Consider the following 27,969-nt stretch of genomic DNA (forward strand, 5'->3'; position numbering starts at 1 on the left):
CGACGCCGGCCGCTGTTGGCGGCAGAAGGGCAGCGGCGGGGTGGGCGCTGTGTGAGGGGGCTGGCGAGGGCGCGGGGGGACGGACAGAGGGGTCTGGGGGATAACGAGGCTGGGGGGGAAGTGGGGGCGTTGGGGACAGTGGGGGGAGAGGGGGAGGTCTGGGGTCGGGGATAGTGGGGAAGAGAGTGGGGGGCGGTCTGGAGGGTGGGGGGGAGAAGGGACTGGTCTCTTCAGCCCGTTTCTAGTTTTCCTGGGCTAGTTCTGCAGGAGCAGTTTAAATCACGAGTCAGAAGCCCAAATATTGTGGGGCTTTCGGTGTTGTGAGTGGTGTTTGTATAAGGTTTCCTGAGCTGCCAGCCAAAGCATCTGTGGGATTTAAAGGCTACTAGGATGAGCAGCGTGGCCTAGGCGATCGAGCATTGCACTGAGGCTCTGGAAACCGGAGTTTTATTCCTAGCTGTGCCACTGGCCTGCTGGGCAACTTTGAGCACATCACATCCCCCCTGTGAGGCATAGTTTCCCCATTTGCAAAATGGGGATAATGACACTCACCTGCTTTGTAAAGCCCTTTGAAGTCTTTTGATGAAAAGCTCTAGACTAAGAGCAGTGTATTGTAGCAAAGTGCAAAGTTTATTTCTCTCCTCTAGTCCCAAATTGTTTTTTCTTTTTGAGATTAGGTATCATGGGCCCAGAACAAGGAGGTGCGCAGGAGGAAAGTGTGATCCTGATAAGTGATGATGAAGCTGAGAGTCCTCTCGGGAACTCAGTCCTGTTAGTTGAACCATTGCGTAAGTGTTGTGCTTTTGCCTTATGTAAGTCTCTGCAAAGAGACTTTTTTTAGTTCAGATTTGTTTTAAGTGTTACTACTGCTCTTGAGTTGCCCTGCCAGTGTTTGTAGTTCTAAAATAATCAAAGTGTGAGGGTGTTTCCTCTGTCTTGTTGCAGTGTATAAACACCACAAAAACAAAAAAGAAACTTGACTAACCAGGGGCAGCAATAAAACAGGGTACAAACAAAATGTTTGTAAATACACTTAGTAAATAAACTGGAAAAATAAGAATTTCGTTTCTCTGTTATGGCAATATTTGCTGTAGCAAGTTACAAAAGCAGGTACAAAATACGCATTAAAAAAAGATGAATTTTATAAGTGGACCGTGTCTCTCTTAAATTGGTGTCTATTACATTTAATTCCCTTAAAGGGCAAAGTATACTTAAGGAAAGGTATTTTAAGTGGTTTTGTTAACCGTTTCCCCAGAATCTAAACATTCATCAGAAAAAGTGGAGACTTTTCTCTCGGAGGAGAGAGAGAACACATCCTTGAGTAGTTTGGGGGTTTTTTTTTTTGTTTGTTGGTATATGCTGCATTTTTTGTTTTGAAGTCGCCTACTAAATAGCGATAACTTGCCTCTCCTTTGCCATTCAACTTAGTGAATCCTATCTGCATGAAACTAGAAATGGAAATGGCATGTTAGATCATCTGATCCCTCTCCCCGTGGAAAGTGAGCTAAGCTAGACAAATATAAAACAAATTTTAGTCATCTCTTGCCATTTAATGATCCTTCATTTTGTTCCATTTAAAATACAGAGAAGTAGTTGAAATGCAGGAAATCTTCATCAGGCTTTAGCAGCAGAAACCGTTATAACGGAATAGGTGAACAAACTGGGGAGGAAAATCAGGAGGGTCACTAATACAAGGACAAGCTGTGTGATATTAGTGCTTATGCTGCTAGAAAATGAGAATTTTTTCAAAAACAGAGAGAAAGCACAAGGTTCTCCTAGTATTTCACATCTTTTAAAAAAAATTCAACTTAAGATCTCCAGAAATGTTAACTTTTTTTTTTAAAGCACTACATAGTTTTAAGTTGTTAACAAGTTTCTTTAAATGCGGCTGGTTTGTGTATCAAAGTACCAGTAGGATTTCCGATGCCTGTCCTGTATCAATGTGAATAACCTCTTTAATTTCTGTTGTGGTAGTGCCTAGGTAGTGCCAGTCATAGACCAGGACCCGATTGTGCTTGTCTCTGTTCAGACACTGAACAAAGACTGTCTTTGCCCCAACGTGCTTAATGAATAAAAGCCAATAGCAAGTTTTGGTTTTAACTAAATCTGAAATCATTTTGCTCTGAAATAAACCACAATGTATTTCCCTTTTTACAGAAAAACCTATTCTGGAAGACCAGAAAGCTGAAGAAATTGTGGATGAGGAATGTGAACTAGTAGTTACTTTCTGTAAACAAGGGAAAGTGATGCCTCATGCAAGATATGACTGTATGACACACCCATTTGAGTATGTTCAGTAGCACAGTGGCTACTATGGGTTTCATCTTTATAGGGAATAATACCAGATCTTTTATTATTGATATTTTGTGTGCATTTATTTAATTTGTACTAAATTTCAGTAGAGGAGTCTGAAAAAGCCCCATATCAGTGACATCTTTTTTTTTTTATGTCTAGAAAATTTAAATCATATAACTGCAATCAGGGCACAAATCAAGGTCTCAATTTTGCTGCTGGGCCACATGCTATTCTAAAATACCGTGGTGGTTTTTTTTGTGTGCACGCGCCTTAGTGCTATATATTAAGTTTTACCAGTGTAAGTTTATTTGCTGATTGTGTTAAATAATTGTGGCAGGGTTTTAATAATCAGAAAAACTGTCATGAGGTAGAAGAGGAACAGAACAGTTATTTAGTGTATACTATAAATAATGTTCTGCTTTATCAACTTACAGGCGAGCAGAGAGTGAAACACGTTCACCCCTTGAGAACAATGCCAATATCTGTGATCAGTGCTACTGCTACATTTGTGATAAGCTAGCTTCTGAGGTAAGGAAGGACTTGAGGTGTAGTTATGAAACACAGACTTGAGTTGTCCAAAGTGATCTATATAATAGGAACCATAAGAACGGCCACACTGGGTCAGACCAAAGGTCCATCAAGCCCAGTATCCTGTCCTCTTATGCAGGATCTAATTAAAACAATAAATAGTATAACATTGAGTATTTTAACATAGTTTCCTAAACATCAAATAATTGTCTCTTCAAATTGCCACTAAAACAACTCACTAGAAGCAATTTCTGTAAACTTATGGGGCCAGATCCTCAGTTGGTGTAGCTCTTGTTTGCTTTGGACACAATGGTGGTGGCTTGCGTTGTGGTTTCTGTGGAAGTAACTTCTGATTCTCTGTTTTTTTTCCCCCTGGATTAGCTTGATATCAGAAATCTTCAGATTTCTCTGCTTTTTATTGCAGACAGGTTTAAAAAAAAGGCTAAAATTTAAAAAATGTGCAATTCATCAAAATATTCCAGCTCTTTACCCAGATTTTAGGGACGTTTTGAACATGGAGCCAAGTGTTCTATAGAAAATGGTTCATTAGCTCAAAAGTGGCTTAAAATATTGTCAGTTTTCCCCCTTCTCCCCCCCCCCCATTCACTAAACTTTGCGGGTTTAAACTATATGCCTTTCCTCCAGGAATGACCACGCTTTACGGATACCAAATAATTAAGCCTCACAACATCCCTGTGAGTTAGTTACACAAGTATAAAGGCTTAATCTTTCGAAGATCCAGTTCCCACTCTTTCTGAATCAGTCTGCTTTCCATGTAATTCCTCTCCTATAATAGTATCAACCAACAACTGGAAATATGCACCCTTCAGTATCTTAAATTTGGATTTTGAGCACACTGGGAACTGAAAGAAACGTACTAAAGAGTAAATAGAACTAAAATCTCCATGCTCACAACCCAGTCAGACCATGACTGTTTTATATTCTTTAGTCTAGGTCTGGTGATGTGTGAGAAGAATTACTTTGTAATTTTGACATAGTAGATTTATCCAGGATGTTTATAGTGTAGATCATGCTTTTCCAGGCACAGATATGTTACTGTACAGCTTGTAAAATCAGCTAACGTTTGCATATGAATATGCAGTAGCTCAGTATAAAAGATACCTAGCAATATGGATTCAATGTTGACCTCGCTGAGCAAGAGATCGTAACTAATTTTTCTTTTGGTTAACTTGAATGCAATTTTTCCTCTTCCTTTCCCCCCTTCCCCTCCTAAAACAGTGCCAAAACTGGACAGCCCCTTCTCACTGTCACTGCAATGCACATAACAAAAGCACATTTTGGAAAGACCAGCGTGGTTTGGCCTTGGCTGGTGTTCTCGTGATGTTCAACTTGGAGCTCACAGATATAGATGCAGACCTTCGACATGGTGGTAAGCATTGTGCTTTTGCGCTGTCTCAAAATCAGCGAGGTTTTTATATAATATATAAGACTTCTTATGAGCATAACACTTTTAGAAGAAAGCATATTTCAACACACTTTCCTCCTCAATCCCCCAGGAAACCTTCTGATAAAATTTGTTCATGAACTTTCAGTGGAATATAACAAATATCTGGTTGGTGAGAGAATGTCTCCCAATTCACATGAATGTTTCTGTCACCCAAAACGGGGACCTGGACAATGTAAAATCTGCAGACAGCGCCATGTGGAGCTTATATACAGGTAACTCTGAGAAGGTTCAGTGAATTTCCAAGGAATACTGTTTAATTCACAGAGATTTGCTTTCCAGTAGGTAAAGCACAGTTAGACTCGTCGCAACCTAAGGTTAATAACTAAACTGTGCATAGAAAAGTCACCTTTTTTCCCCTTCCCCAGTTAGGCCATACCAGGATCCAGTTCAAATGAACCCCTAAGCTTTAGCTTCTGTCCTTGTGTGACCAAATATTGAACAGTTTTTCCTCACTGTTTATAATTCATGGAAGTTTAAAATTAAATTCTGCTTCCTGGCTAGATTCTTTTTTTAATGGGGTGGAAGGTCTAATTTCAATCCCAATACATTCCTTTTAAATGTTGCTGTTTACTTTAAACGACCTGTCTTTCCCTTGAAAGAATCTGAAGTGTCGTGACTAGTCAATTTAAATGCTAACTATAGTATTTTGTGCAAACGCTTTTCATGCTGACAAACCAGTTCAGTGCAGATATACTTCACTGTAAGGACTTTTAATTCTCCTAGATATTCTGGCGTTTTTGCACTGGTGACAACATTTTTAAATCAGGCAGAAAAAGAGAATCCTAAAGCTGCTGCTGTCATGCTCCTGGGAGCAGCCAAAGAAATAGCACTTCATAAGGACCCTGCTCAGTAAGTATTCCAGTTCACCATCTAATCCCCGAGCCCCTTTGCTACCGTTGCGGCTGTTCGCCCCAGATGATTTATAACTGAATAATGGCAGAGCTTAAAATAATTTTAAATCAAAATAGGAGAGAAGTTGGAAATCCCAAACAAAGCAGGAGGATGGTCTAATAGTTAATTGGATTGCAACTTCTACTGTCTGGACTTCTTTTATGAGCTTGGGCCAGTCACTCTATCTCTCTGTTTCAGTTCCCCATCTTTAAAATGAGTGATAATTTTCCATCTCTGTTTTGTGTGTTGAGCTTGTAAACCCCTACCTTGAAGAGCTATCTCTTGCTATATATTTGTACCGTGTCTAGAACAATAGATGCCCTCACTTCAGTCAGGGCTTTAGGCGCTATTGTAATACAGATGATATTAATTGTAGAAGGTTCTCAATGCATTGAGTTTATTATAACTCTGCAAATACTTTATTAGAAAATATTCCAAAGTTCAATGGGGCAGAATGCAATCTGTTTATGGAAACTATTTTTCACTTGTTTCTCTTGTCAATTTGATTGCTTTAAAACCAGTCCTAGGAAGAATATGTAAGCACTAAACTAATGCATTTGTGTTAGGAACTTGCAAAATCTTGGTGTCTCTGAATCTTTGAGGATGGCTGTACCTTGTCTAATGGAAAGGTAAGACTTCGGTTAGTAGGGTGTGATTCAGATGTCAATGGGATGGTGGTTGGCTGCACAGTTTCTACAGTTGTGTTACAAAGCACATTAACACGTCAGATCCTCAAAGGCCATCTTCAGTTACTGAAGGGTTTAAAATGGCTTTGGTGCTTGAAATCTAAATTTCCTGATCTAGAATTCCTTAAAGGTGAATTGTATAGCTCTAACGCTAAGTAATACTAACTGTATCCATAATGTTACACAATTTTATATAATATAAACCAGGATATATCAGTAGAAAAGGTTAGTTAAAACTTACCACTCTACTAAATTTCTTCCGAAGCCTGAGAAATGGGGACATGTAACATAAATTTCTTTGCTTATCTCAATTCTTACTTTAGCTTTTCAGTTTACTTTCAACAGTAAATCCACCAGCCACAAAGATAAGAACTGATTTTTGGGAAGACTTAAATCCTTTCCCTCCCACTGTTTCCCTAATTTAAACCAATGGCCAGGTGCAGCCTACATCTGTCCTCAGTTTAAATGACTGCTTTTTACGTTAGGGAAATAATTCTTTACAAAGATAATGCCTTATCATTCACATTGTATACTGTATGTGACAGGGACCATCATCTTGTTCTGTGTTTTGTACAGCACGTAGCGCTGGGGGTTCTGGTTGTGACTAGGGCTTCAAGAGAATAAAAACATGATCTTGAAGGAACATGAAATAGGATTCCCCCCACCCCAATTGTTCTTGATTTGTTTAGGAGCTCCCACTTGAGTAAGAAACAGTGAAATCAAGTGTGTTTTCACCACCACTCTTGCAATATCAGTGGTTCATGTCAGAATGGACTTCCTACTCGCCGCTACATACCTAATTAAAAAGTGGTTTGTAATGGCATTTGAAGTTACTTATTTAAAAGGACAATGTCCATTTAAAATATTTTACTTTAAAATAAAGAATTTTAAATTTTAAATCAAATTGATTTTTTTACCACTACTGTTCTGTTTTGCTTTTGAATTTTGACTACAAATGATCTATCTAGTTTGGTACACACTGGCATGATGCTGTAGGGTTTATGTCACAAACAGTGCGTGAGGATCTTTGATTTAAAAAAAACCCCAACACAATAAATATTTTTACATGAATTTTAAAAACAGAAAACTTACAACCAATGTAAGTGTGATGGCTGTTTGCCCCATCCCACGTGTGCCACCTGGAACTGGGGTACCACTGAGCCCTCTGACTCACCAGTCTGGGCTCCCTCTCAGCACTACGCTGCTGTGAGAAGTGATAGACCACTCCTGGTCCTACACTTCCACCAGCATTCACACAGGCATATCATAACTTTTCCAATGACCCCTCACATGACTCATCTTGACATAATTATGATGCAATTTGTACATCATCATACCCCCATGATGAATAGGGAATGTAGCATCACAGTAAATCTTGTACAGTTGTTTGAATTAAAACATGGATTTTGTATAAAAAGTGTCCATTTGCGTTTTATAAAAAATTTCTATAGACTTGTTTCTAATCAGGAAAGGAAACTGACCTAGTGAACAATTCAGCTGGCTTCAAAAGATTTTACTCACATTGCTGACTTTTAAAACTAGTTTATTTTTGTAAATGCAGGATTACAACACAACTTCAGAGGATGCTCGTGCTGTGCGAATTTCCAAAAGTTTTATATGAAAAATTCATTAGTTTTTTCCAGACTATCTCACTTCCCTGTCACTGCTATGCCTTCTCAAATAGGTATGTTCTTTGCTTCTGTTGACTAAATGTTATTACTTGGTGGACTTCAATGTACTCAAGTGTGAAAGGGAGTATTTACATGTTAAATCCATTGGGATTTCTAATGTGTTGCTACAACAGACTGTGGCCAACAACCTGAACTCTTGAAATCTGTCCAGAGGCTAAGCCTGGCATGTGGTTTAATAGAAACTAGTTACAGTTTCCTACTAAATACACCTCTACCCCGATATAATGCTGTCCTCAGGAGCCAAAAAAATCTTACTGCGTTATAGGTGAAATCACGTTTTATATCGAACTTGCTTTGATCAGCCCAAGTGCGCAGCGCTGCTTTACCACGTTGTATCCAAATTCATGTCATATTGGGTTGTGTTATATCAGGGTAGAGGTGTATTCCTTTCACTGGCAATCTGGGAAATGGAAGCTTAAAACAGTAAGATTACATCAGGCTTACTTTTATTTGCCTTTAGAAATCACTGCAGAAAATGGTCACAAGTTGTTTGTAATAATTATGTAAGCATTCATTATGATATATAACACACACATTGTCAAAACATTGTCTGGCTAATATTCTGGTACTTCCAAACAAAATGACTGAAATTCCTTGGAAAAAGCTACATGGTGTCACGCGTGTGTGGTTTGTGGACATTTAAATTAGGACTGTCAGCACTTGGGTGGCAAACAACCATTGCATCTAAAAATGGTTATGTGGTCTAGGTTCTAAGATGTTTTTAGCTTAGCAAACTCAAGATTTACTGAGTCAAATATACTGTGAGCATTATGATGACACAGCGAGAAGGATTAGTCTGGCACGATCAATACAATCTCCGTAGCAACCCACACAAATATCTATTCCAACACAATTTTTCTTCTAACAGATAATTGTCCTGAATACTGGTGATGTATTGGACTGCCAGTAACTAGCTTAGTGCCAGTAGCATCACTACTTTATGTTGGTGCTAGTAGCTTCATTCTGCTACCATGACTAACGTGGGGTCCATCAAGTTAATTTTCTGAAATGAGTCAAACCTTTAGAAATATTTTATAGCAGTCCAGGTTGCACCAAACCTTAATATTTAAAAAACAAAAAAAGTTCTGGTATTGCGGTGATATGGGAGTCTCTTTTCTCTGTTTTGTGAATTCTTATAGTACCTTGCAATAGTTTTTAGAAAAATATTCTTTAACTTTAATTTTCAGCTTAAATGTGGTGCCATGGGATCATGGATTACTGACAACTGTCTTAAAAGGCCAGAACATCACTGGTCAAAGAACACAGAAAGGAAAGAAAGTATTTCTGTGGGAAGTACTTCCTGTCATACAGGCTCGAGTAGAAAAAATGGAAAACCAGGGACAGTAAGTTCTTGTCCATCTTTTAAGGACTTGCATTCTGCATCATATCAGCTTTATAGAGCATGATGTCTTTCAAACACCTAAAATTGCTGCTGCACTGTGTGTGTGTGTGTCTGACACCCTTATTGGTCTCAAAATGTACAACTCACAAAGAAGCTTGCTGCTTCTCTTCTCCGCTCCTTTTTTGTCTCCTTAATACCCAGTAGTTCTCAGCAGACATGCCAAACCCGTGAAAAAAAATTCAGAAATTGGGCTAGTTTTTGGCTTGCTGCTTACATGTTGTAGCTTTTTTTGGTTTTGTTTTTGGATCGGCTCCCGGCAAGCAGGGACAAGGGGGTGAGAGAGTCAAGGGTGCACGGCATGCCGGGGGGATCCAGTCACATAGTGTTGGAGTTCTTAGGGATTGGCTTGTTTTGGCCTTGTTTTGAAATGGAATTAGCTTGATTTTTGGCTTATTGTGAAAGTCAGGGTGCTTACTATTTACTGCATGAAAGTTGGCAACTCTGGTTCTCAGCCAGATGCTGGCATTTAAAATAAAATCCCTTGGTAGGAATGTGACATTCTAATTGGGGTACAGCGATATGAGACTCTCTTGCACGGTGTGTTCTACTGGCTAGAACAGTGGTCTCCAACTTTTTTATGCCCAAGATCACTTTTTGAATTTAAGGGAAACCCAGGATATATCCCGCTCCTTCATCTCCCCCCCACCCCACCCCCGGGTCTCTGTGGCTCGCTCTCCCCCACCCTCACTCACTTTCACTGGGCTGGGGTAGGGGTTTGGGAGAGGAGATGGGCTCTGGGCTGGGACCGTGGGGTTCTCAGTGTGGGGAGGGGGCTCTGGGCAGGGGGTTGGGGTGCAGGAGGAGGCTCTGTGTTGGGGTGTGGGCTTGGAGGGAGTTTGGGTGCGGGGGGGGTCATTGCTGGGGGTTGGGGTGCAGGAGGGGGTAGGGGGTTGGCTCTGGGAGGTGGGTCAAGATTGGGGCTTGGGGTGCTGGCTCTGGAATGCGGCTCAAGGCTGGGATGCAGGAGAGGGCTGGGGTGTGGCCTCCAGCCAGGCAGCACTGACCTCTAGTGGCTCCTGGTCCACGGTACAGCGTGGCTGCTGCTAAGGCAGGCTCCCTAACTACCCCGGCCCCACACCGCTCCCAGAAGGGGCCAACGCGAGATCGAGATGGACCAGGAGATCCTCTGGTCACCAACCCGTCGATCCTACTGGACTAGAGCAAAGAACTAGAAATTAGGACTCTGGGAGCTGTTCCTGTTTCTTCCACAGATTGTGAGCTCTGCCTCTACCCATCTGTAAAATGGGGATAATATCTATCTCCCAAGGGTGTTGTGAGACTGAATTGATGTTTATGGAACATTTTGAGATCACTGGATGAAAGGCACTGTAGAAGGCTAGTGAATTATTAGAGAGATTCTTGATCTCCTTTCTGTAAGGCCATAAGTAGTAATATTAACAGTATCTCTTTGGTTTTGTCTCTGAAACTTCTTACAACATTAATAAAACCTCGATAGGTCTATGAACATACAATTAATACGTTTGGGACCTGTGCAAATGACTCTTTCAAACACTGTGTAAAGATAAATTTTCTTGCTGGGTAAATTGCTATCTGTACTAATGATACCTTTTTGTAAAGGTTAGATCCTATAATAGCAGCTGCCATTGGGGATAGAATGGAAGCTTTTTCCAATTAAATGTTAATTGGGTTCATTCAAAACTTTGTATCCATTTTTGTAAGAAAACTCTGTTCCTCTTTTTTATATTCATATCCAGTTTGAATGTTAAGGACAGTTCATGGTTCTGTCTAAACAAATCTTCATGGTCCAATTAAAGATCTGAATGGTTTGGGGCCCCAATCATGTGAGTCAACCCTCTCCTTTGATATGCCGCCACAGCACTTGCTACCAGAACCTGGATTTCAACCCTCATTGTCTGGCTTCTCTGTTAGTGGTTTCTTCCTTTGGAATTTGTTCCACTGGGAAGTCCATTGGGGAAGCCTAGCATAGGTCAGGAGTGGCCAACCTCTGGCTCCAGAGACACACGTGGCTCTTCAGAAGTTAATATGCGGCTCCTTGTATAGGCACCGACTCCAGGGTGGAGTTACAGGTGCCAACTTTCCAGTGTGCCTGGGGGTGCTCACTGCTCAACCCCTGGCTCTGCCACAGGCCCTGCCCCCACTCCACCCCTTCCTGCCTCTCCCCTGAGCCTGCAGTGCCCTCGCTCCCCCCCCCCCCGAGCCTCCTGCATGCCACAAAACAGCTGATTAGCGGGGCTGCCAGTGGGTGGGAGGTGCTGGGAGTGGGGGGGAGGGGGAACTAATGTGGGAGGAGGGCTGCTGATGTATTACTGTGGCTCTTTGGTAAATTCTGGCTCCTTCTCAAGCTCAGGTTGGCCACCCCTGGCATAGGTGCTATTAAAACTAGTAATTGTCTCTCTCTCCATTATAACAACGTGCATGCACACGTATCATCTTAATTCCTGTTTTTCAGTGGGTGCTGCATATGGAGTAGCCTTTGCAGTTTCCAAATCACGTTAGCCCCGTGTAGCTTGGCTAGGTTGGCAATTGAGCTTAAGTACAGGACCATCTTGAAGGTTCATGTAGGGGGTGTTAGATCGGCGATGTATACAATTTCTAATGCTTTCAGTTTCTTCAACACTTCTTGGTATAGTGCAGGGGTGGCCAAACTTACTGACTCTCAAAGCCGCTTATGACAATCTTCAGAAGGTTGAGAGCTGGGGTGCACCTACCAGGGCTTGGGACTTCAGCCCCGAGACCACCCTTCCCGCTGGGCTGAAGCCCTGACACCCTCCTCCCTGCTGCACTGAAGCCAGAAGCGATGTGAAGAGGAACACATGGGGTTACGTGCCCTCCCAAAGTTTTGCCAGCATTTGCTGGCCTCACTTAGTCACATGGTGCTGCTGGGCCCCGTCCCTGCGTACAGCTGCTGGAGCCGGCAAGCTGAGAGCTGCACCTGGGGTAGAGGCAGTGGCAAACAGCTGGAGCTGCAGGGAAAGCCGCTGCTTTTGCTGCTGCATCTCCACGCAGAGCTAACAACTGGGAGCTGACGCGAGGGGCCACTGAGGGAAAGGGGTGTCTGTGCTTGGGGGGTATGACTCAAGCTACTGGGGGGGGCTGAACCTTTAAATTGCTCCCCATCCCCTCAGCAGGCACCAGTCCTCTGTGGCAGAAGCCCCTAGCCCCAACACTTTGCCACAGGGCAGAAGCCCCAAGCTCCCCTACCAGCCCCTGAGTCTGGTAGGCAGAGAATGGGGTGGGAGGGCCCTCTGGGAGCTGTACTTTAATTATGAAAGAGCTGCAGTTTGGCCACCCCTGGTATAGAGAGAAGGCAAATTCCTATTGATTACACAGCTGGTGTTTCCACAGCCGGTACCACAGTAGTGACATTTTCCTAGATTTAAATATTGAATAATTCTGTATTGGTGGGTGCTGCCTTTTTTCTTTTTTTTTTTTAAATCTATCCAGGGACTTCAGTAGTTTTGGGGTTTATCAGAAAACAATGAGATACCAGCAGTTTTATACAGGCCTTTGTTTTCTCTGTACATAAATGTCTTCTACGTGGGAGCTATTGCTTTGTCTCATTAATTGTCATCAGTATTCCTCACTCATCTGCTCAACATTTAATGCCTCCTCTTCTCCCTCCCTCTCTTAGTTATAAGGAAATAGTTCGCTACTTGAAAGCTGTGAAATGCAATGACATTCTAGGGTAAGTGGCTTTTTTAGTTTTTATCTTTGCTTAAAGATTTCCCTATGTGTATCTAATCTTCAGTAAAATCACCTTGAAAAGAAATGATTCTGGTTGGCAGACTTTTTTAGTTGCTGAGCGCAACATTGCATCGCTAACAAATATTAGCTGGTAAACATAGTATGATCCAGATTTGAGATAGATATAGATATATAATTTTTTTTTTTAACAACATTTGTAGGCCTAGGTTGACATGAGTAATTAAGCATGGGGGAGGCCTGTTTCTTGGAAGACCAAATTAGGAAGATAAATAGATCAGCAGGCTGAAAACGGAATGTTTGTGCTAACTAAGATAGGTAAAAGGGTCAGTGAGCTAAAACAGACTGTTTGAACTAGCTAAGATAAGGGGAAGGAACTGTGACGGACTTCCCTGGGGTTCACCCTGGAACTGGGGTACCCTTGAGCCCTCTTGCATACCAATCTGGGCTTCCTCTCACGCTGTGAAGACTGTGGCAAGCTGTAGATGGCTCTTGGTCCTGCACTCTCGCAAACCTTTACACAGGCAGACACACCCAGTGCAGTTTCATGAATGATTCTCCTCAGCCACTCATGAACTATCTTTAATTAATTAGCCTCTTGGAGTTGGTTGGGCACGTCCCATCTTTTCATGGTCTCTGTGTGTGTGTGTGTGTGTGTGTGTGTGTGTGTGTGTGTGTATACTCCTCACTATATGTTCCATTCTATGCGGCCGATGAAGTGGGCTGTAGCCCACGAAAGCTTACTAACAAATTTATTTGAGCATCTCTAAGGTGCCACAATTACTCCTGTTCTTTTAACAATAGAGAGGCTGCAGCCAACTCTCCACAGCTCTCTAGCTTTGCACCCCTGGACTGTACCATCTTGTCCTGGTCAAAAGCGTGGCAGTATAAGTTTATTACCCAGTCTTCCCCTCCCTCGGTGTGGAGAGGAGAATGCGCCAGTTTTTGTTCCTGAGCAGATTCCCCAAACACTTCTAGCAAAAAGCACTGTTTTAGGTGTAAAATATAAAACAAATTTATTAACTACATAAAGATAGATTTTAAGTGATTTATAAGTAGTGAACATACAGATGAAAGCAGATTGCATTTTGTTTTATTTCTTAGGTGATCTAAGTTTTACAAACTGGACAGGATTTGAATCAAGCAGAGTATCATGTTAAATAGTACAGACAGTCCACCAAGCTTCCATACACAGGCAGGCTTTCTTCTTTCCCGCCTCGGACCTCCTTCCCCAGTTCAGTCTTTGTTCCTCAGGTGTTATGTTGTGAGGGAGTGAGGCCAAGTGATGATGTCACTTCCCTCCTTTTAAAGCTTCTTTCATGTGGAGGGAATTTCATTGTCCCAAACAAGCCCCCAGCACAGTTTGTGAAAAAGTATAGGCACCAAAATGGAGTCCAATATCACATGATTTAGTTATATGCCCTTGCATGCTTCAATGAGTCATGGCATCCATTACCCATATTTTGGCTGAAGTGCCCACAGGGAAGCTTATTAGGTGAGGCTAAGCTTTTTCCTGTGGCCTTTTTTGTTGATGGGCCATTACCTTAAATAGTTCATTCACAATGTGCTGGATGTAAGCTACTTTGTGGGTGTTACCCAGGAGCAAATATGTTTGAAATACAGGTGCATAGTCATTATTAGTGACTCCAGATACAAAAATGATACGTGCATACAAGAAGATAATCATTCAGCAAACCATAACTTTTCCATTGACACATCACATGACACGTTTTGTAGAAGATGCATCATGTTGTAATCCTATCATAATGATATCCCTATGGTGAATATGGGGTGCAGAGTGTCACAAGAACAACCAGGGAACCATTTACAAAGAGTAAAATAACAAACAAGATAAGTTGGGATTGTAAAGAGTAGGTCGGACATGGATGGTGCCTAGCATGCTGTAAAGAGATTGGTTCCTACAAAGTAACCAAGCCAATCCCAAACTGTGTAACGCAGGATAGAGTAAATGTAATGAAATCTGTAAATGTACATAAAGGAAGATGGTTTCTCTCTAACCTTGGATCTGTGATGTACCCCATCCCCTTCATTCAAGTCTAATCAACTCAGTGTAGCGTTGCTGTATGCCAAATAAAGATGCCTGCGTGACGAAGTCTGGAGACAAACTGAGTTCTTTGGAAGCCAAGTGGAAAGAGGTCTCAAAAGAAATCTTGGTAATGCTTCCATGTTGTTAATGGCATCCACAAAAATCAAATCTGCAATCCTTTCTTGTATCCAGGTTAAGAAAGCTTAGAGATAAAATCCCATTCTACTTGTGCAAAAGTGGAGACTTCGTTAGTGCTGTACATTCATTGTTGCTTCCCTTCAATAACCTTGCATGCTGTACCGCCTGCCGGATAACCCCTTTCCAGTTTGAGATCTACCTAAAGATGTTCAGAACTGGGAGTGTTCCCTGTGGAAATAATTTTCATGACCCTGGAGAGTGGATTTCAATTGGCAAGTATTATTCGTTGAAGTGCTTCTTGCTTCTATCCATTTGGTACCCCCACTTGACTGTGGTTGTCAGTTTGGATTAAATCTAAAACATGAGATTTATGGGACTTCCAACTCAGCCATAAATTATCTGGGTTAAAGCATGGTACATAAGTGCTGGTGAGGAACAATGCTATTTAAGTTTTAGACTCAAGCAGAAATTACTTTGTTGTTTTACCATGCTCTAACTTACACAGGTGCTAACCTTTGTCAGTCATTCAGCTCCTCTTTGTTTTTTCTAAAGGGCTGCTTTGTTAAAAAGTGCTGAGTATTAAACCCTTTCATAAACGTATACATTACCCACACTGTCATGATGTGTCAGCCTTGAGCAAATGAGTGACCGGACCGTGGAGACACTGAGACCCATTTCACTAAAGGCATTTGCTCAAGGTCAAGGCTGATATATCAGAAGAATGTGGTCAATGTATACATTGCCTTTGTCTACATTGTGGTTTATTAGAGGGTTTCTGCTGAGACTATTGTGATAATAGACCTTGGTACACACAGACTTGCCCCACAGGAACGAGTCTGATATCACAAGCTTATTTCACACAAGTCCACTGAGTAGCCATTAGTTGGTGATATTTGTAGGTGCATGGGATATTTAAGCACAATAGTTATGTCCTGTAAAAGTTCTGTACCTGGTGAGAGGATTTATTCCATGGTTTAGTCTCTTTAATTGCTTGTACATATCCTTAAGGACTTTAGGGGCGCATATTACAACTGATGATAACTGGAACCTAGAATTGTGGCATGAAATATTGTAAAGTAGCATGGACACGTCTCATTTCTATCCCCTCTTTGCTTTACTGCTGTTTAAATTGTATCCTTACACATACGAGGTCACGGCAGGCACCGATTCTGTGACTTTACCAGACCTCTGTAACTTCTTCAGCTTCATGCTGTCAGTTGCCCCGATCTCTCTCTCCTCACTCCACCCCCCCCCCCCCAGCCCTGCCCCCTGGTTATTTTTAGTAATGTCACAGACAGGCTCCTCTGAATTTTTGTTTATTGCCTGTGACCTGTCTGTCACTAAAAATAACCATGACAAAAATCTTAACATTAAATGTGTAAAAATATTACTGTATTTAATTAAATCTGCCTCCTGTTTTTTTTAAATATGCATTTCATTTCCTTCATTTTTATCAGCTTTAAGGGGTTGTCTACTTTTTTCCTCCCTTAGGTTCTCCTGTGAAGAACTCCGTTCTAATTAAGCATGCACTCAAACTCCTTTACTGCAATCTGTCATTATACAGAAATGTGAGTGTTTGTATTAATCTTACGCTTCTGTTGTTAGTTTCTATACAGTTCTGTTCTATATAGCTGCTGTTTGTCTAATACAAGAATACACTATTGAGCAGCCTTTTTTTTCTGACTTTATGCCAGATTTTCCCCCACACTTTAATACTGTGTTTATATTTTCAAAACATTTGCAAAAAGATAATCCTTTCCATACCTCGGCAGGCATTAGCTCCTTTCCACAGTTGGGGAAAATGAGGCAGAGAAGCTGCAGTTTACCCAAGACCACATACTAATCAATGTCAGACTTGGGGGTTCCCGGCTCTTAGCCCTGAGATCAGTCTGTTGGAGGTACAGCAGGGTCCAGTGACAAAGCAGAGATCGCCGTGAAGCTGTAAAAAGCAAGATGGTGCAAAGCATTGGTTGATTGAACAAGAGCCTCATCAGTTCGTTTTTGTCAAATGTCCCCTTATGCAGTCCAGTTTTCAGTGAGTTGACATGAAAGAAGATGAAATTGTATTGGTGATTATGTAAAGGGGAAAGCAGGGTGGTAAGGAAGAATTCTGCCAAAAAGTAAAGGAAGGCTTGTTTTCATCCTTTGCCAATGGCGATGAAGTCATTGAAGGAAGAATGGAGGAAGTTTAAAGAATGTTTCACTAAGACAGTGGAGGTAACATGATTAGTGGTAAGCGATGGGGATGCTTTCGGAGAATAAGATGATGGTGGAAGTCTGTACAAACAAATTAAAAAATATACTCAGTTTTGAGGAATCGTGATAATGACACTTTAAAATGCATACAAACAAGCTTAAAAAGTCAGTTGCTAAGGTAAGAATGGAAGCTAAAGAGGAATTGCACAGAAAGATAGTAGCAGGAAATTTTGGCTTTTGGCCTGAGGAAAGAGAAACAAAATATGGAAAAAAAATCTTTGTGTGACGAATGGGAGCTGTGTAGTGACTAACCCTAAAGAAGTGGTAGAGGTATGGGAAAAAATATTTCTGAAGGCCATTAAATGAGAAGAAAACTGCAAATTCAAGCACTGCTGTCAACTATAGGAAAGTCTGTCAAAAGGTATCCATCTCTGTAGAGGAGGTAGAAGAAACACTGAATAACATGAAGAATGATAAAGCAGCTGGTGAAGGTGAGAACTGTGGATATGATCAAGGCAATTGGAGGTACTGGAGTCAGCTGGCTACCAGATGACTGGAGAACAGGATTGATTGTGCCTCTCTGGAAGGGTGAGGATGGTGCAAATGATTCAAACACCGAGCAGGGCGTGACAATGTTAAGTCAACCCTTTAAAGGCCTTGAGAGGGTTTTGGGGACGAGGTTGAAGTGCAAGGTGGAGGGAAATGTAGGAGAGGAGCAATATGGCTTTAGAAAGGGAAGGTGTACTGTAAATGCAATATTTGCAATGAAACAATGCTTGAAAGAATGATAAATGGAGGGCGTTGTAGCAGTTATTGATCTTGATAAAGCATACGACTTCGTACAGTGGGAGCTGGAGTATGGAGATGAGTGGGAGGGGGATTTCAAGATGTGGAGGAGATAGAGGAGCTGTATCGAGGGTTGAGTGGTAACAATATTGGAATTTTGGAGAGTTTTGAGGTGACGATAGGGTTGAGAGAAAGCACTGTGCTGTGAATCCACTTCTCTTCATCCTAGTTTTTAGAGTTAATTAGTAGGAGAACCAAGCCTGTGGGGAAACAGAGAAAATGAGTGTATGCTGACAGTCCAGCACTTTTGGCAAATATGGTATTGGAGTGGGCATCTGTGTTTGAAGATCGTGGTTTGAAGATAAACACAGAAAACGAAGGAAGGTGGAAGAAGAGCTGTTGGCTGACATTTCAGGAGAGAAGCAGAATCAAAAGAGAAGGCTTGTGTACTTGAGAAGTATGCTCAGTGCCATCAAGAAAGATCTCAAACTGAAAAGAACCACCCAGTGTGTGGGCGGTAGGAGTACTGTGGGACAGGCAGTTAAGTAACAAATTTTAAAGGAGAAGTCTGTGCTGTGTGTTTTCCCTCCCTGATGTATGGTTTGGAAACAGTGGATCTCATGGAGATAGAAGAAGATAAGATATAGGTCATAGAAAATAATATACTGAGAAGATTGTCAGACAATGGACAGTGGAGGGTGGACCATGTGCATGGAAGAAATTAGGGGGAAGATGAACTTGGGACTCTCTGGATTGGAAAGTGCACATTTGAGGTGGGCTGGACATGTAATAAGAATGGGAGAATGACCACCAAAGAACACACGGGTGGAAGAGGACCTTGAGAAAACATGGAAGACTGAGGATGCGATGGAAAGACTGTCTGTTAAGAGAAATTTGAAGAGAAAAGGTCTGGAACTCCAGGACCTATGAACCTGAGCCGTGGGCTGGATGGAGTGGTGAAGAATTGCAGGCATCTCTGACACTGTGTAAAAGGGAAAAGCAATCTAAGTCAAGTTGACCACCTTTACCACAGTGTCCTGACCTAGAACAAAGCAAATAAAACTTACCATGGTTGAATGTTTTTAAACTAAGCAGTCTCTGATGGGCAGATCATCAGCGGGTAGAAGTCCATGGTATGATCCATGACATTGAGATCAATGAAGCCTTGACAATTGCACCAGCTGAAGGTCTACCCCTGAAGCCTTTTGTTGTAGCATGATAGGTGTGTGTGTGTGGGGGGGAGGGGGAGGCGGCCTTGTCTTTTCCCCATTGTGCCTCACTTGAAGCAAAGCCCCGTATACTCCAATGTATAACTCCAGAGTGTGGTCAGCACAGTGACTCTGAAACTAGTATCTTGGACACCCTGTTGCAAATATCTGTGCTCCTCCTGCCTTAGTGACGTCTTGCTGGCAGGCCAGATATTACCACTTCACTGTCAGCACTACAGAGTCACGCAGGAAGAAACCTCTCCGTTCTGTCTCTCTCACTCTGGTTTGTGGTACATAAAGCAGAAAGTGTTGATTTTTTTTTTTTTTGTATTTTTGTGGTGTGTACCATGCCGGAAACCTTTTTTAATCCCAAATATTATGTATTTTGGTCTTTACTTGAAAATATAATATTTACATTGTTCAGTCTTTTTGTAGATCTAAAGACTGATTCAGCAAACTTCACGAAAGTCTGTGGTTTTGTTAATTGAAAGTTTTTACTCTGTTTCAGCCAAAATGCTGGAGCTCCCTCATCATGGTTTTGGGTAGTAGCACTACTCTGGAGAAAAATGGGCATCTAAATGCTGTCTCATTGAAAGAGCCACCAAATGATTTCCAAGAGGTAATTGATTCCACTTTGTGATGGAGAAGCTTTTGCCTTATGTTTAATTATTTTCTTCAGTTTGGGGATTAACTCATTTTGGAGTCTTGGGAATGGATGCACGTTGTATTACACCATCAATTTAATTTGGCACATGCCAAAAGAACACCTTGCATGCCAAGTCTTAACCTTTTCATGTGGAAATGCCGACGTGTTTTGGACTTAGTCTGATACACTATTTGTGTCCCAGCTGGTAACTGCATAGGAGTGAGTTAGTTCCCCATTAGAGAGACAAGATGGTCGAGGTAATATCTTTTACTGGACTAGCTTATGTTGGCGAGAGAGACATGCTTTCGAGTTTACACAGATCTGAAGAAGAGCTCTGTGTAAGCTCAAAGCTTCTCTCTTTCTCACCAACAGAAGTTGATCCAATAAAAGATATAACCTCACCCACTTTGTCTCTCTAACATCCTGACCAACACGGCTATAACACTTCGGCATTTAACTGTTCTTGGTGCTGATTCCAGATCTTTTAGCTGTGAAGTACATTGGATAATTATAAAACCAGGAGGGAGGGATTTAGTCTTAAAGGAGGTGCTTTAGGGATAACACAAAAAGTCAATATTTGTGTAACAGAATATTTTCTAAACACAGTAAACCTAAAGCACAGTTACAGTAATACAAGCACATTTATGGGGGACTTCTGAGGATGGACTATACAATTACAGCATTCCTCATAGATCTAATAACCAACCTCCTAGCAAGCAGAAATGGGACTGAAAACATTAAAACACCCTATGCCAAAGAATTTAGTTTTGGACACTGTTTGACATTTGTTGAATACTTGGGCTCTATCTTGCTCTGCTTGTGACTGTCATAACTTCCTGTTGCAGATGGTGGTGTCTGTATCTTGCGTTCTTCTAAATGAACTGAAGACAAAAGTCAATGTTTCTCTGCCATCAAATGTGTTTTCTGGTCCTGTAAGTATGTAATGGTTAATGAGGGAGGTGATTGTTTTGAATAGTGGATTTTGATTGCACTATTAGGTTTGAAAATCGCTGTCTTTCAATTCAAATGTATTTAAATGCTTTTGAGAGAGGATGAGAATCTTTAGGAAGTGGCATAGGAATTCCTAGCACAGTCTAGTGGTTGGAGCTGAGACTCCCAGATCTATTCCTGCTGCTCTGTGACCTTCGACAACTATCGCCTCTCTCCGCCCAATATCCCCCATCTACAATAGGGGGATAAACAGACTTCAATTTCTGTATTGGGATCAGTTGACCAGAGAGGCAAGTGTGGCTTGAATCAAAGTGGAGACTCCCCTTTACACTGAGAATCAGCAAATGTTTGCCTCAGCAGAAGTCAACGTCTTCTATTTCAGATCCATTAGGAATTTTTGTCAAAAAAAATCTGGGAATCTCTCTGCATTTTGACCATGAATTTAAACAGGATGGGCTGTCTTCAAACTAACTGATCTGAAGTTAGATACAGTGGCTGCAGCTTAATGGTAACCCTGATTTTTAACTTCTGGTGAATAGCAACATTTGGCTGGGAACCAATCCAATCCCACTGACTTTAATGTTAATGGGATTCAGATATTGGCAACAGGCATGCCACTTATTGAGAACTTTCCTTTGGAAGAAAGGCTCCAGCTGCAGGGCTGCAGGCAGGGAAGGTATGTCCCAGTGCTTCCGTCCCTGGCTGTAGCCCCACAAACCTGCCTTCTACTCAACTGGCTGCTGCTAGATAAGGCAACTTTTTGATGGCAACTTATGGATTGGTAAAAAGTAAAATCTACTATAATTGGAAAACCTGGCTCTCCATAATTTAATAATCAGAAAGCAGAGAGTTGTATATGGTACCTGATTTGTTTAGTGTGAACATGATGGAAGTTATTAGTAATTAGGATATGTTCATTTACCTAAGCAAACTGATTAACGCTGCTCCTTTTATTTCCTCAAAGGAAATTACATTTAACTTTTCTAATTATGTAACTCAAATGTCAGGATTTTCTTGGTCCATGTAACAACACTTGTCCTACGTAACAGTGATGCTGTGAGCTTTAGGGTTTGTAAGGCAGTTTGAGAACCTTTGGTAAAAGATACCACCGAAGTGCAAAGCATTCTGCTCTTCCTTCCCACGTGCAAGTCTTATTGCCTGTCACTAGATCGCTTCTGTTTCTTTGACTTCTGTAACCATCTATTCTGCAGTCAGTCTGTCCAGAGGCTCTTAGCAAGCTCACCTTGTATTGATAGTGCCCAATGTGAACCGAGGGCCTGGTTCTCCTGCCTTGCACTGTATGTTGTTATTGACACCTGTGCAAAGTCCGTGTAAACACTAGATCAGAATGGCAGCAATTTACACCTGATGTGAGCGGCTATCGATGACAACGCAGGGTACAAGGCCATGGAGAATCAGGCCTTAAATATTTCTTAACATCTTTTCTGATTCCTTCAGTTACAGCTTGAGGCTTGTCTTCTCCTCACAGTGCAAGCGGTGCAGCAGATGCTTCTAAACGACCTTCCCTACTTGAGTTCCTTTCTGGAAATAACACTGGCTTTCGGGGTAAGTCCTAGGAATCTTCAACTCTAGTCAATTAAAACAAACTATGCTTAAAATGCAATTAACAGCATATCAAATTTTATGCACGTTTTTGTCAAGTTTTATATTTTAACTTTGCCAGTTGTTTTTTTTTCAGGGATTTCCACTAAAATGAGGTACTGTAGCATAGAATTCCTTCACTAGCTTATTCCTCTCTTTACCTACTAGAATAACTTCTGGGCTCTGAGGTTATTATTAAATGGCCTTTCCTGTGAAGAACACATTCTCCATGGCACTATTAACTTGCTTCTGAGAGATCTGAATTTTCAGAAGGCAACAATGTTGCATCTGTGAGTAAACATTTTGTTGAGGTCTGATTGTTTATCTGTTGAAAAAGTTAAATGCCAAGGCTGTGGGGTCCCCCCCCCCTCCCCCAGAGATGTAACTTGTGTGTTTAGACCACCAGCTAATTGTCAGTAAGACGTGGCCAAACTTGTTTTTTAAAAGCTACCCTAAAGAGTAGAGCCCTGCGCAGATACAGAATTTATATCCGCAGAGTTGCAGGGCTCTAGCAACAATGAGCAAGGCCATGGCCAGCAACCAGGCCAGGAACTGCAGCGGTGAAAGTAGCAGCATGTTGGGCCAGTGCCCAGCTCCTCCAGCATGGCTGTACCGCCCCCTGCCCCGCCCACTGGGGTGGGCACAAGACTCACCGGCAACTGTCACTGGTCACGCTAGTGTGTGCAAGCAGCTCGCACACTCCCAGACAGGAGTCCCTTCCTCAAGTGGCGGCCTGACATGCTGCTACTTTTGCTATTGCGGTTCCTGTTCCTGGTCGCTGGTCATGGCCCTGCTGGTCTCACTCATAGTTGTTAGAGCCCTGTAACTCCACGGAGATCCGCATCCACAGCTATACATTCTGTATTTGCACAGGGCTCTACTAAAGCATTGCCAAGTGACTTATCATACTGGATACGTGTTCTTCTAGTGCATGTGGGGTGAAGGTTTCACTTTCAGAGCGGTTCTCAATCATGGGGAAGTAGTTTTAAGACTGGGGAAAACGTATTCCAACCAGTGGCTGTATGAGAGTCGGGCAAGGACACCATGTAAGTTATACTGGTTCTGCAGTTGAGCTGCATTACTCAATAGACTCCTCTTTCCATGGTGAGATGTCTTTGATCTAAGACTCTTGGGAAGAGAGGAAATGGTCTACAAAACAAACTAACCAAATTATATATGCTGCCGCAAACGTTTTTAGAACTAGATACAAGTGCCGTCACCTGCTACTCCAATTTTCTTTATTGTTCAGGTGGAAAAAACTTGGTCCTCAATATGTGGGCGAACTGCTCTGCCTGTACCTGACTTGCAGAAATAGAAAGTTGCAGTCCATTGGCGTCTTCATCATCCATTTAATTAGCGAGAACCTGTATATGTAAGTATGAGTATTTGGAGTCAAATACCAGACTGATTATAGCAATGCAGATTACACTGATGAGTTGCTTGTAATTCCATTAACATTCACACAGTCTTGCTATGGATTTTTTTGCACAATTTTATCCTTGCTGTTACAGCTAGTAATGAGATTAAAAAATGTGGTGGGTTTAAAATTATTCTGATGTCAATATTTCAGTGACAAGCCCTGTTACCTGATGGGGCCCCTCTGGCTTTTTTGCATTCCCACTGGCATCTATTGTCAAAGAATTCTGTAGTCTGTTTTTGGGAACAGGACCAATGACCAGGATAATAGTCACTAGTTTTCTATTTGCCTTGGGAAAACAGGTGGGTGTTCCTTCCACTGGTAGACACCGCTTATCCTCTGTGGAAGCCATTTTTGATTAGCTAAATACATTTAGGAAAAGCTTATTAATCACTTTACTGGGTTCCTAAGAAGGCTTAATACTGCACAAATGTTTGGTTAACAGAACACGCAAACTTTCTTAAAACATAGCTGGAAACCTGTCCCCCAATAGCATAGCGCTCTGTTTTGTATCACGCTTGTATAAAGTCTTCAGTGTAGTAGTAATGTCTTTGGTCTGAAGTCTGAGGCACTTTCCAACTTCATAGGCAGTAGATGGAAACATTTTTAAAATGGCCAAAACTTGGAAATTCTGTGTTTTGGGTTTTTTGGGGGGGAGGGTTTTTTTTTTTGTTGTTTTGTTTTTTTAATTTTTTTTGTATGAGAGATGCAAATGTGTTTTTGAAAGGAAATAGGCACAGCTGCTATTCAGCTGTGAAATTGACATGATTTTTCTCAGTTTCAGTCAGCAGCTTCCAGGTTTTGTGGCTCCAGTACAGTTTCCCCATGGCAATTGCCCCTGGGCCAGGTACCCAGGTGCCTGGGCCAGCTGGCTCCCTGTGCTGGCTTCCCAGGCTATGGGGGTCAGGCAGCCTGAGGAACCAGTTGGCCCAGAAGTTCAGAAGACATGGGGTCCCTGGCCTGGGGCAGTTTCTATGCAGCTATGGACCCTGGAAGGCCATCTGGTCATTTTAATGAAAAGTGATGGTCACTAATAGTCGCAACAATTCCAACGATATGGAGCTCAATCGAGGGTTTTTGCATGTTTCAATGAAACGCTGAAGTAAGGCCCAGCACCTTTCTAAGAGAGTGTGGTCCACAGAAACTAGAGAGCACAACATGCAAGACTCACTTCATTCAAATAGCTCATCCACTTGGATTGGGTGTGGAATCTTGCATCCTTAGTACAGAGGTGCTTCTAGTGGGAGCACCAATGCTTGATCTGTCCCATTTTAGGCAAACTAGGTAGAGCCTCAAGTTGTGTATAAAATTTGGAGACAATCATCTGCTCTGTGACCAGGTGTGGAGGGAAGGGTTTCTGAAATAGCCGTAACAATACTTTATTCTAAAAGTTATTGCTATAAATGCTTCAGATGTGTTACAGAGAGAAAGTGGTTTCACAGGTAAGCATAAGCCTTGTCTGGTATGATTGCAATGTTTTATTTCTAGATTTGGCAGTAAAGCATTCAAGGTTTTAGAATGTGGGCTCTTTTTTTTTTTTTGCCTTGGCAGACCAGGCATTAAGAATTGAATAATCCTAAAACAACGTAGCTAAATGTTTGTGTATCTGAAGGCACAAAGGTTGCCTGCTCCAGATGTTTTAATTTTTAATTCACAGGCAAAACATGTAGCAGACGGCTGCAGCATAACGTTCCAATTGCACTTCCTGTAACCTTGTTCTGAGAGGAGATCAGGGACACTTAAGTTATCAGCTTCTTGAAGAGCTTCTCGTTTGCTTTGTTTCCACTGTACATGGCAAAAAGGATGGGGTGACTAATCACTGGCTTTCATGAGCTTGATGATGTAGATGTGTGCATGAGGGAGGTCTGGATACACTCTGTTTGTCAAGCTTGCTATATTTATTGAATTCCATCAGCTTGTAGAGCAGTTTATTTAGCTTTTACGTACTATGTCTCAACATGTGCTCAGGTTCAAAGTTGTACTCCAATGTCAAGGTGACTTCAATGGTGACCTCTCCCACATTTTGGGACATGAAGTTTGAGCATTTGACTAGCAAATGTAACAAAATATTGGGAATGTGTCACACTCAGGGTAACTTTCCATTAATTATGAAATAGCTGAAATGGGGAAGAAAGCTGTCCATATGTGGAAAGTGGATTAAGAATCTAAATCTGTTTTCAGGTGTCCATGGGCGAAGCATCTTTGCAACTTCCTGAACACAGTAAGTGTCTTTGTACCTCAGGTTGCTGACCCCAGCAGTGGTTCTCTAATGTTAAATTTGTCGTCACGTGTTAAATTCTCTGTAAGCAAATGGAAGAAATAAAATAGGTTGAAGCTAGCAACAATACAAAGGAATTTGTGGGTCTTAATAAATCTTGGAAACCTTAGAAGGTTTCTTGTCCATCTTTCTTTCCATAGATTGGATTTAAGGCTGTTGGTTCTAATGCTGAGGGAATTGCCATGGTGGTGACTTTTCCTTGGGCTGCGGGGTTGCAGTGTGTCGCATTTCCTATGCTTGGTCAGAATAGCATTACACACCAGGGTAGATGGACTGTTTTCTCCTCTGCTGAACGAATAGTGTTGTTAGTGCTCTCAGATGAAGGCTGGGTTTTAAGCTCAATGTGCTTCATGCTGTAGACAGATGGCACTATGTAAACTAACAGTCTAAACAGACAGTCCCCCCAAAGCAGACTGGAGAGGAACAGAAAGCAAACTGAATTATGAAGTTTAGTACCCGTCTTGTTAATGATGGGCCTTTTTTAGAAGAAGAAAAAAAAAAAAAAGGGTTGGTTCTTTGTAGAGAAAGATGGTCTTGGTCCCACCTAGTTGAACACATCTCTCCATGGAGTTCCAGTGTTGTAGGTCTTTCAGAAGAAGTAATCTTGAGGAAAGAGTAGACTGGCAAGGTGGACTGTGTGGGGAGAGAGGAGGGATTCATGTGTATGGGACCAGGTAGAAGGTGGCACACAAGTGTGAGTGAGAGGAGGGCACAAAGGGAGTAGTTAATCCAGCAGGTAGTCAGGGATTCTGGAAGGGAGACATAAGGCTGGCTGTCCGCTCCATGGGAGATGGCTTTAGCAAGTGGGCGCCTCTTTTATAGCATTTAAAAAAACAAAAAAACTTACTTCTAACCACCTCTTTTCTCTGTGCAGGGATTACGGAAGCTGCCTCTTGGTACCACGACTGATCACGAAGTTGCCAAGTTCATAGCTGTTTTGGAAAAATTGTAATGCTCTTAGAGGGTCTCAAGAATTTTCTAACCTGCTGTATAACACCTTCCAATTGGTTGCCTTTTGTTATTTCCCCTCAGTAAAAATATTTAGCCTACGAGCTGATTTACAAACACATGTTTAAAAATCCCATCCAACCCTAGACTTGTGTGTTGAATGAAGGAGGTGTTTAAGCCGAAATGTGCTTAATACTTTCTTCCTTCTTTCAGGTGCATGCTCTAGCAGTTCTCTACAATCTGGCTTTCATAGAATATAACTTAACATACTTACAGGGCTGCTTATTCTCTGGAAGAGCCGAGAGAGCAACAGACATGTTCTCTACCATGATACATGCATGCTGATCTATGATGTTAGCAGCAGAGGACTTGCTGAGGGAGCAAACAGCTCCTGGATAAGGAAAACTGTTCGTTCATGGTCCTGCAAAAATTTGTGATAATAGTGTGTGCCCTTTGGACTCCCTCCTGTATGTGGCATCTAATTATGTATATGACCCACTTGTTTTGATTAGTACCTCCACTCTCCATTTTCCTGGATTTCTCCAATCCCAAGTGCTCATACAGAAACTAGAAATGATTCTAATGCTGTAAATTAATAGCTAGTTTGTAAAGAGAAATTTTAACTTTCAGGTGTGTCAGACTCAGCTGGTTTTTGATGTATTGCAGTTGATGGCTATTTGACGGGTGCTAACACGTCTGGATTACTTGAATTGCTATCATAATTGTAGTTTAACAGTTGACTTTAAAACTGGATGTAGAACTAGAGAAATGTAATTCAGTAGAAAGTACAGTCTGACAACAATCCCTTTGACATCTTTCCATGTTGGGAGTGAAGGGGAAGAAATGTTGACATGTCCATGTATTTTATTTTGCACATTTAAGGCTTATAATGGCTTTTACTGCTTATTCATGCCAAGTTCAGCTAAATTATTTTCTTTACAAAAACACTTTTATTGAAGTTCTGTCTTTTTAAAAAAAGAAAGTGAAAATGTGTATCTAAACCCCTTGTATAAAGCGTTAAATAAACGGTAACTATTGTAGTACTCTCCTCTGCTGTGCACCTGTTTTGTTCAAATAAAATTATGGCAGGTGCTTAGTAGTAAGCTG

General features: G+C 41.6%; 1 protein-coding gene across 1 annotated transcript; it reads left to right on the forward strand.

The window, feature by feature from the left end:
* Positions 1 to 27,905, forward strand: LOC120373667. Its single transcript, XM_039492391.1, has 20 exons — positions 1 to 21; positions 678 to 788; positions 2,158 to 2,287; positions 2,730 to 2,823; positions 4,063 to 4,213; positions 4,341 to 4,503; positions 5,015 to 5,140; positions 5,749 to 5,811; positions 7,430 to 7,552; positions 8,747 to 8,902; positions 12,575 to 12,628; positions 14,885 to 15,102; positions 16,322 to 16,398; positions 19,529 to 19,639; positions 20,512 to 20,598; positions 22,076 to 22,183; positions 22,388 to 22,509; positions 23,469 to 23,591; positions 25,818 to 25,857; positions 26,789 to 27,905. The coding sequence occupies exons 2-20, from the start codon at positions 683 to 685 to the stop codon at positions 26,864 to 26,866; spliced, it is 2,130 nt and encodes a 709-aa protein (XP_039348325.1). The 5' UTR covers positions 1 to 21; positions 678 to 682; the 3' UTR covers positions 26,867 to 27,905.
* The last annotated feature ends 64 nt before the right edge of the window (positions 27,906 to 27,969 follow it).

The sequence above is a fragment of the Mauremys reevesii genome, linkage group 10 (genome assembly GCF_016161935.1).
Source record: "Mauremys reevesii isolate NIE-2019 linkage group 10, ASM1616193v1, whole genome shotgun sequence".
Lineage (NCBI taxonomy): Eukaryota > Metazoa > Chordata > Testudines > Geoemydidae > Mauremys > Mauremys reevesii.

Coding starts and splice junctions, on each gene's coding strand:
- LOC120373667 (XM_039492391.1), top strand. CDS start 683: ATGGGCCCAGAACAAGGAGGTGCGCAGGAGGAAAGTGTGATCCTGATA. Junction 20,599..22,075: donor CAAATGTGTTTTCTGGTCCT/GTAAGTATGTAA, acceptor TGATTCCTTCAG/TTACAGCTTGAGGCTTGTCT. Junction 23,592..25,817: donor ATTAGCGAGAACCTGTATAT/GTAAGTATGAGT, acceptor ATCTGTTTTCAG/GTGTCCATGGGCGAAGCATC.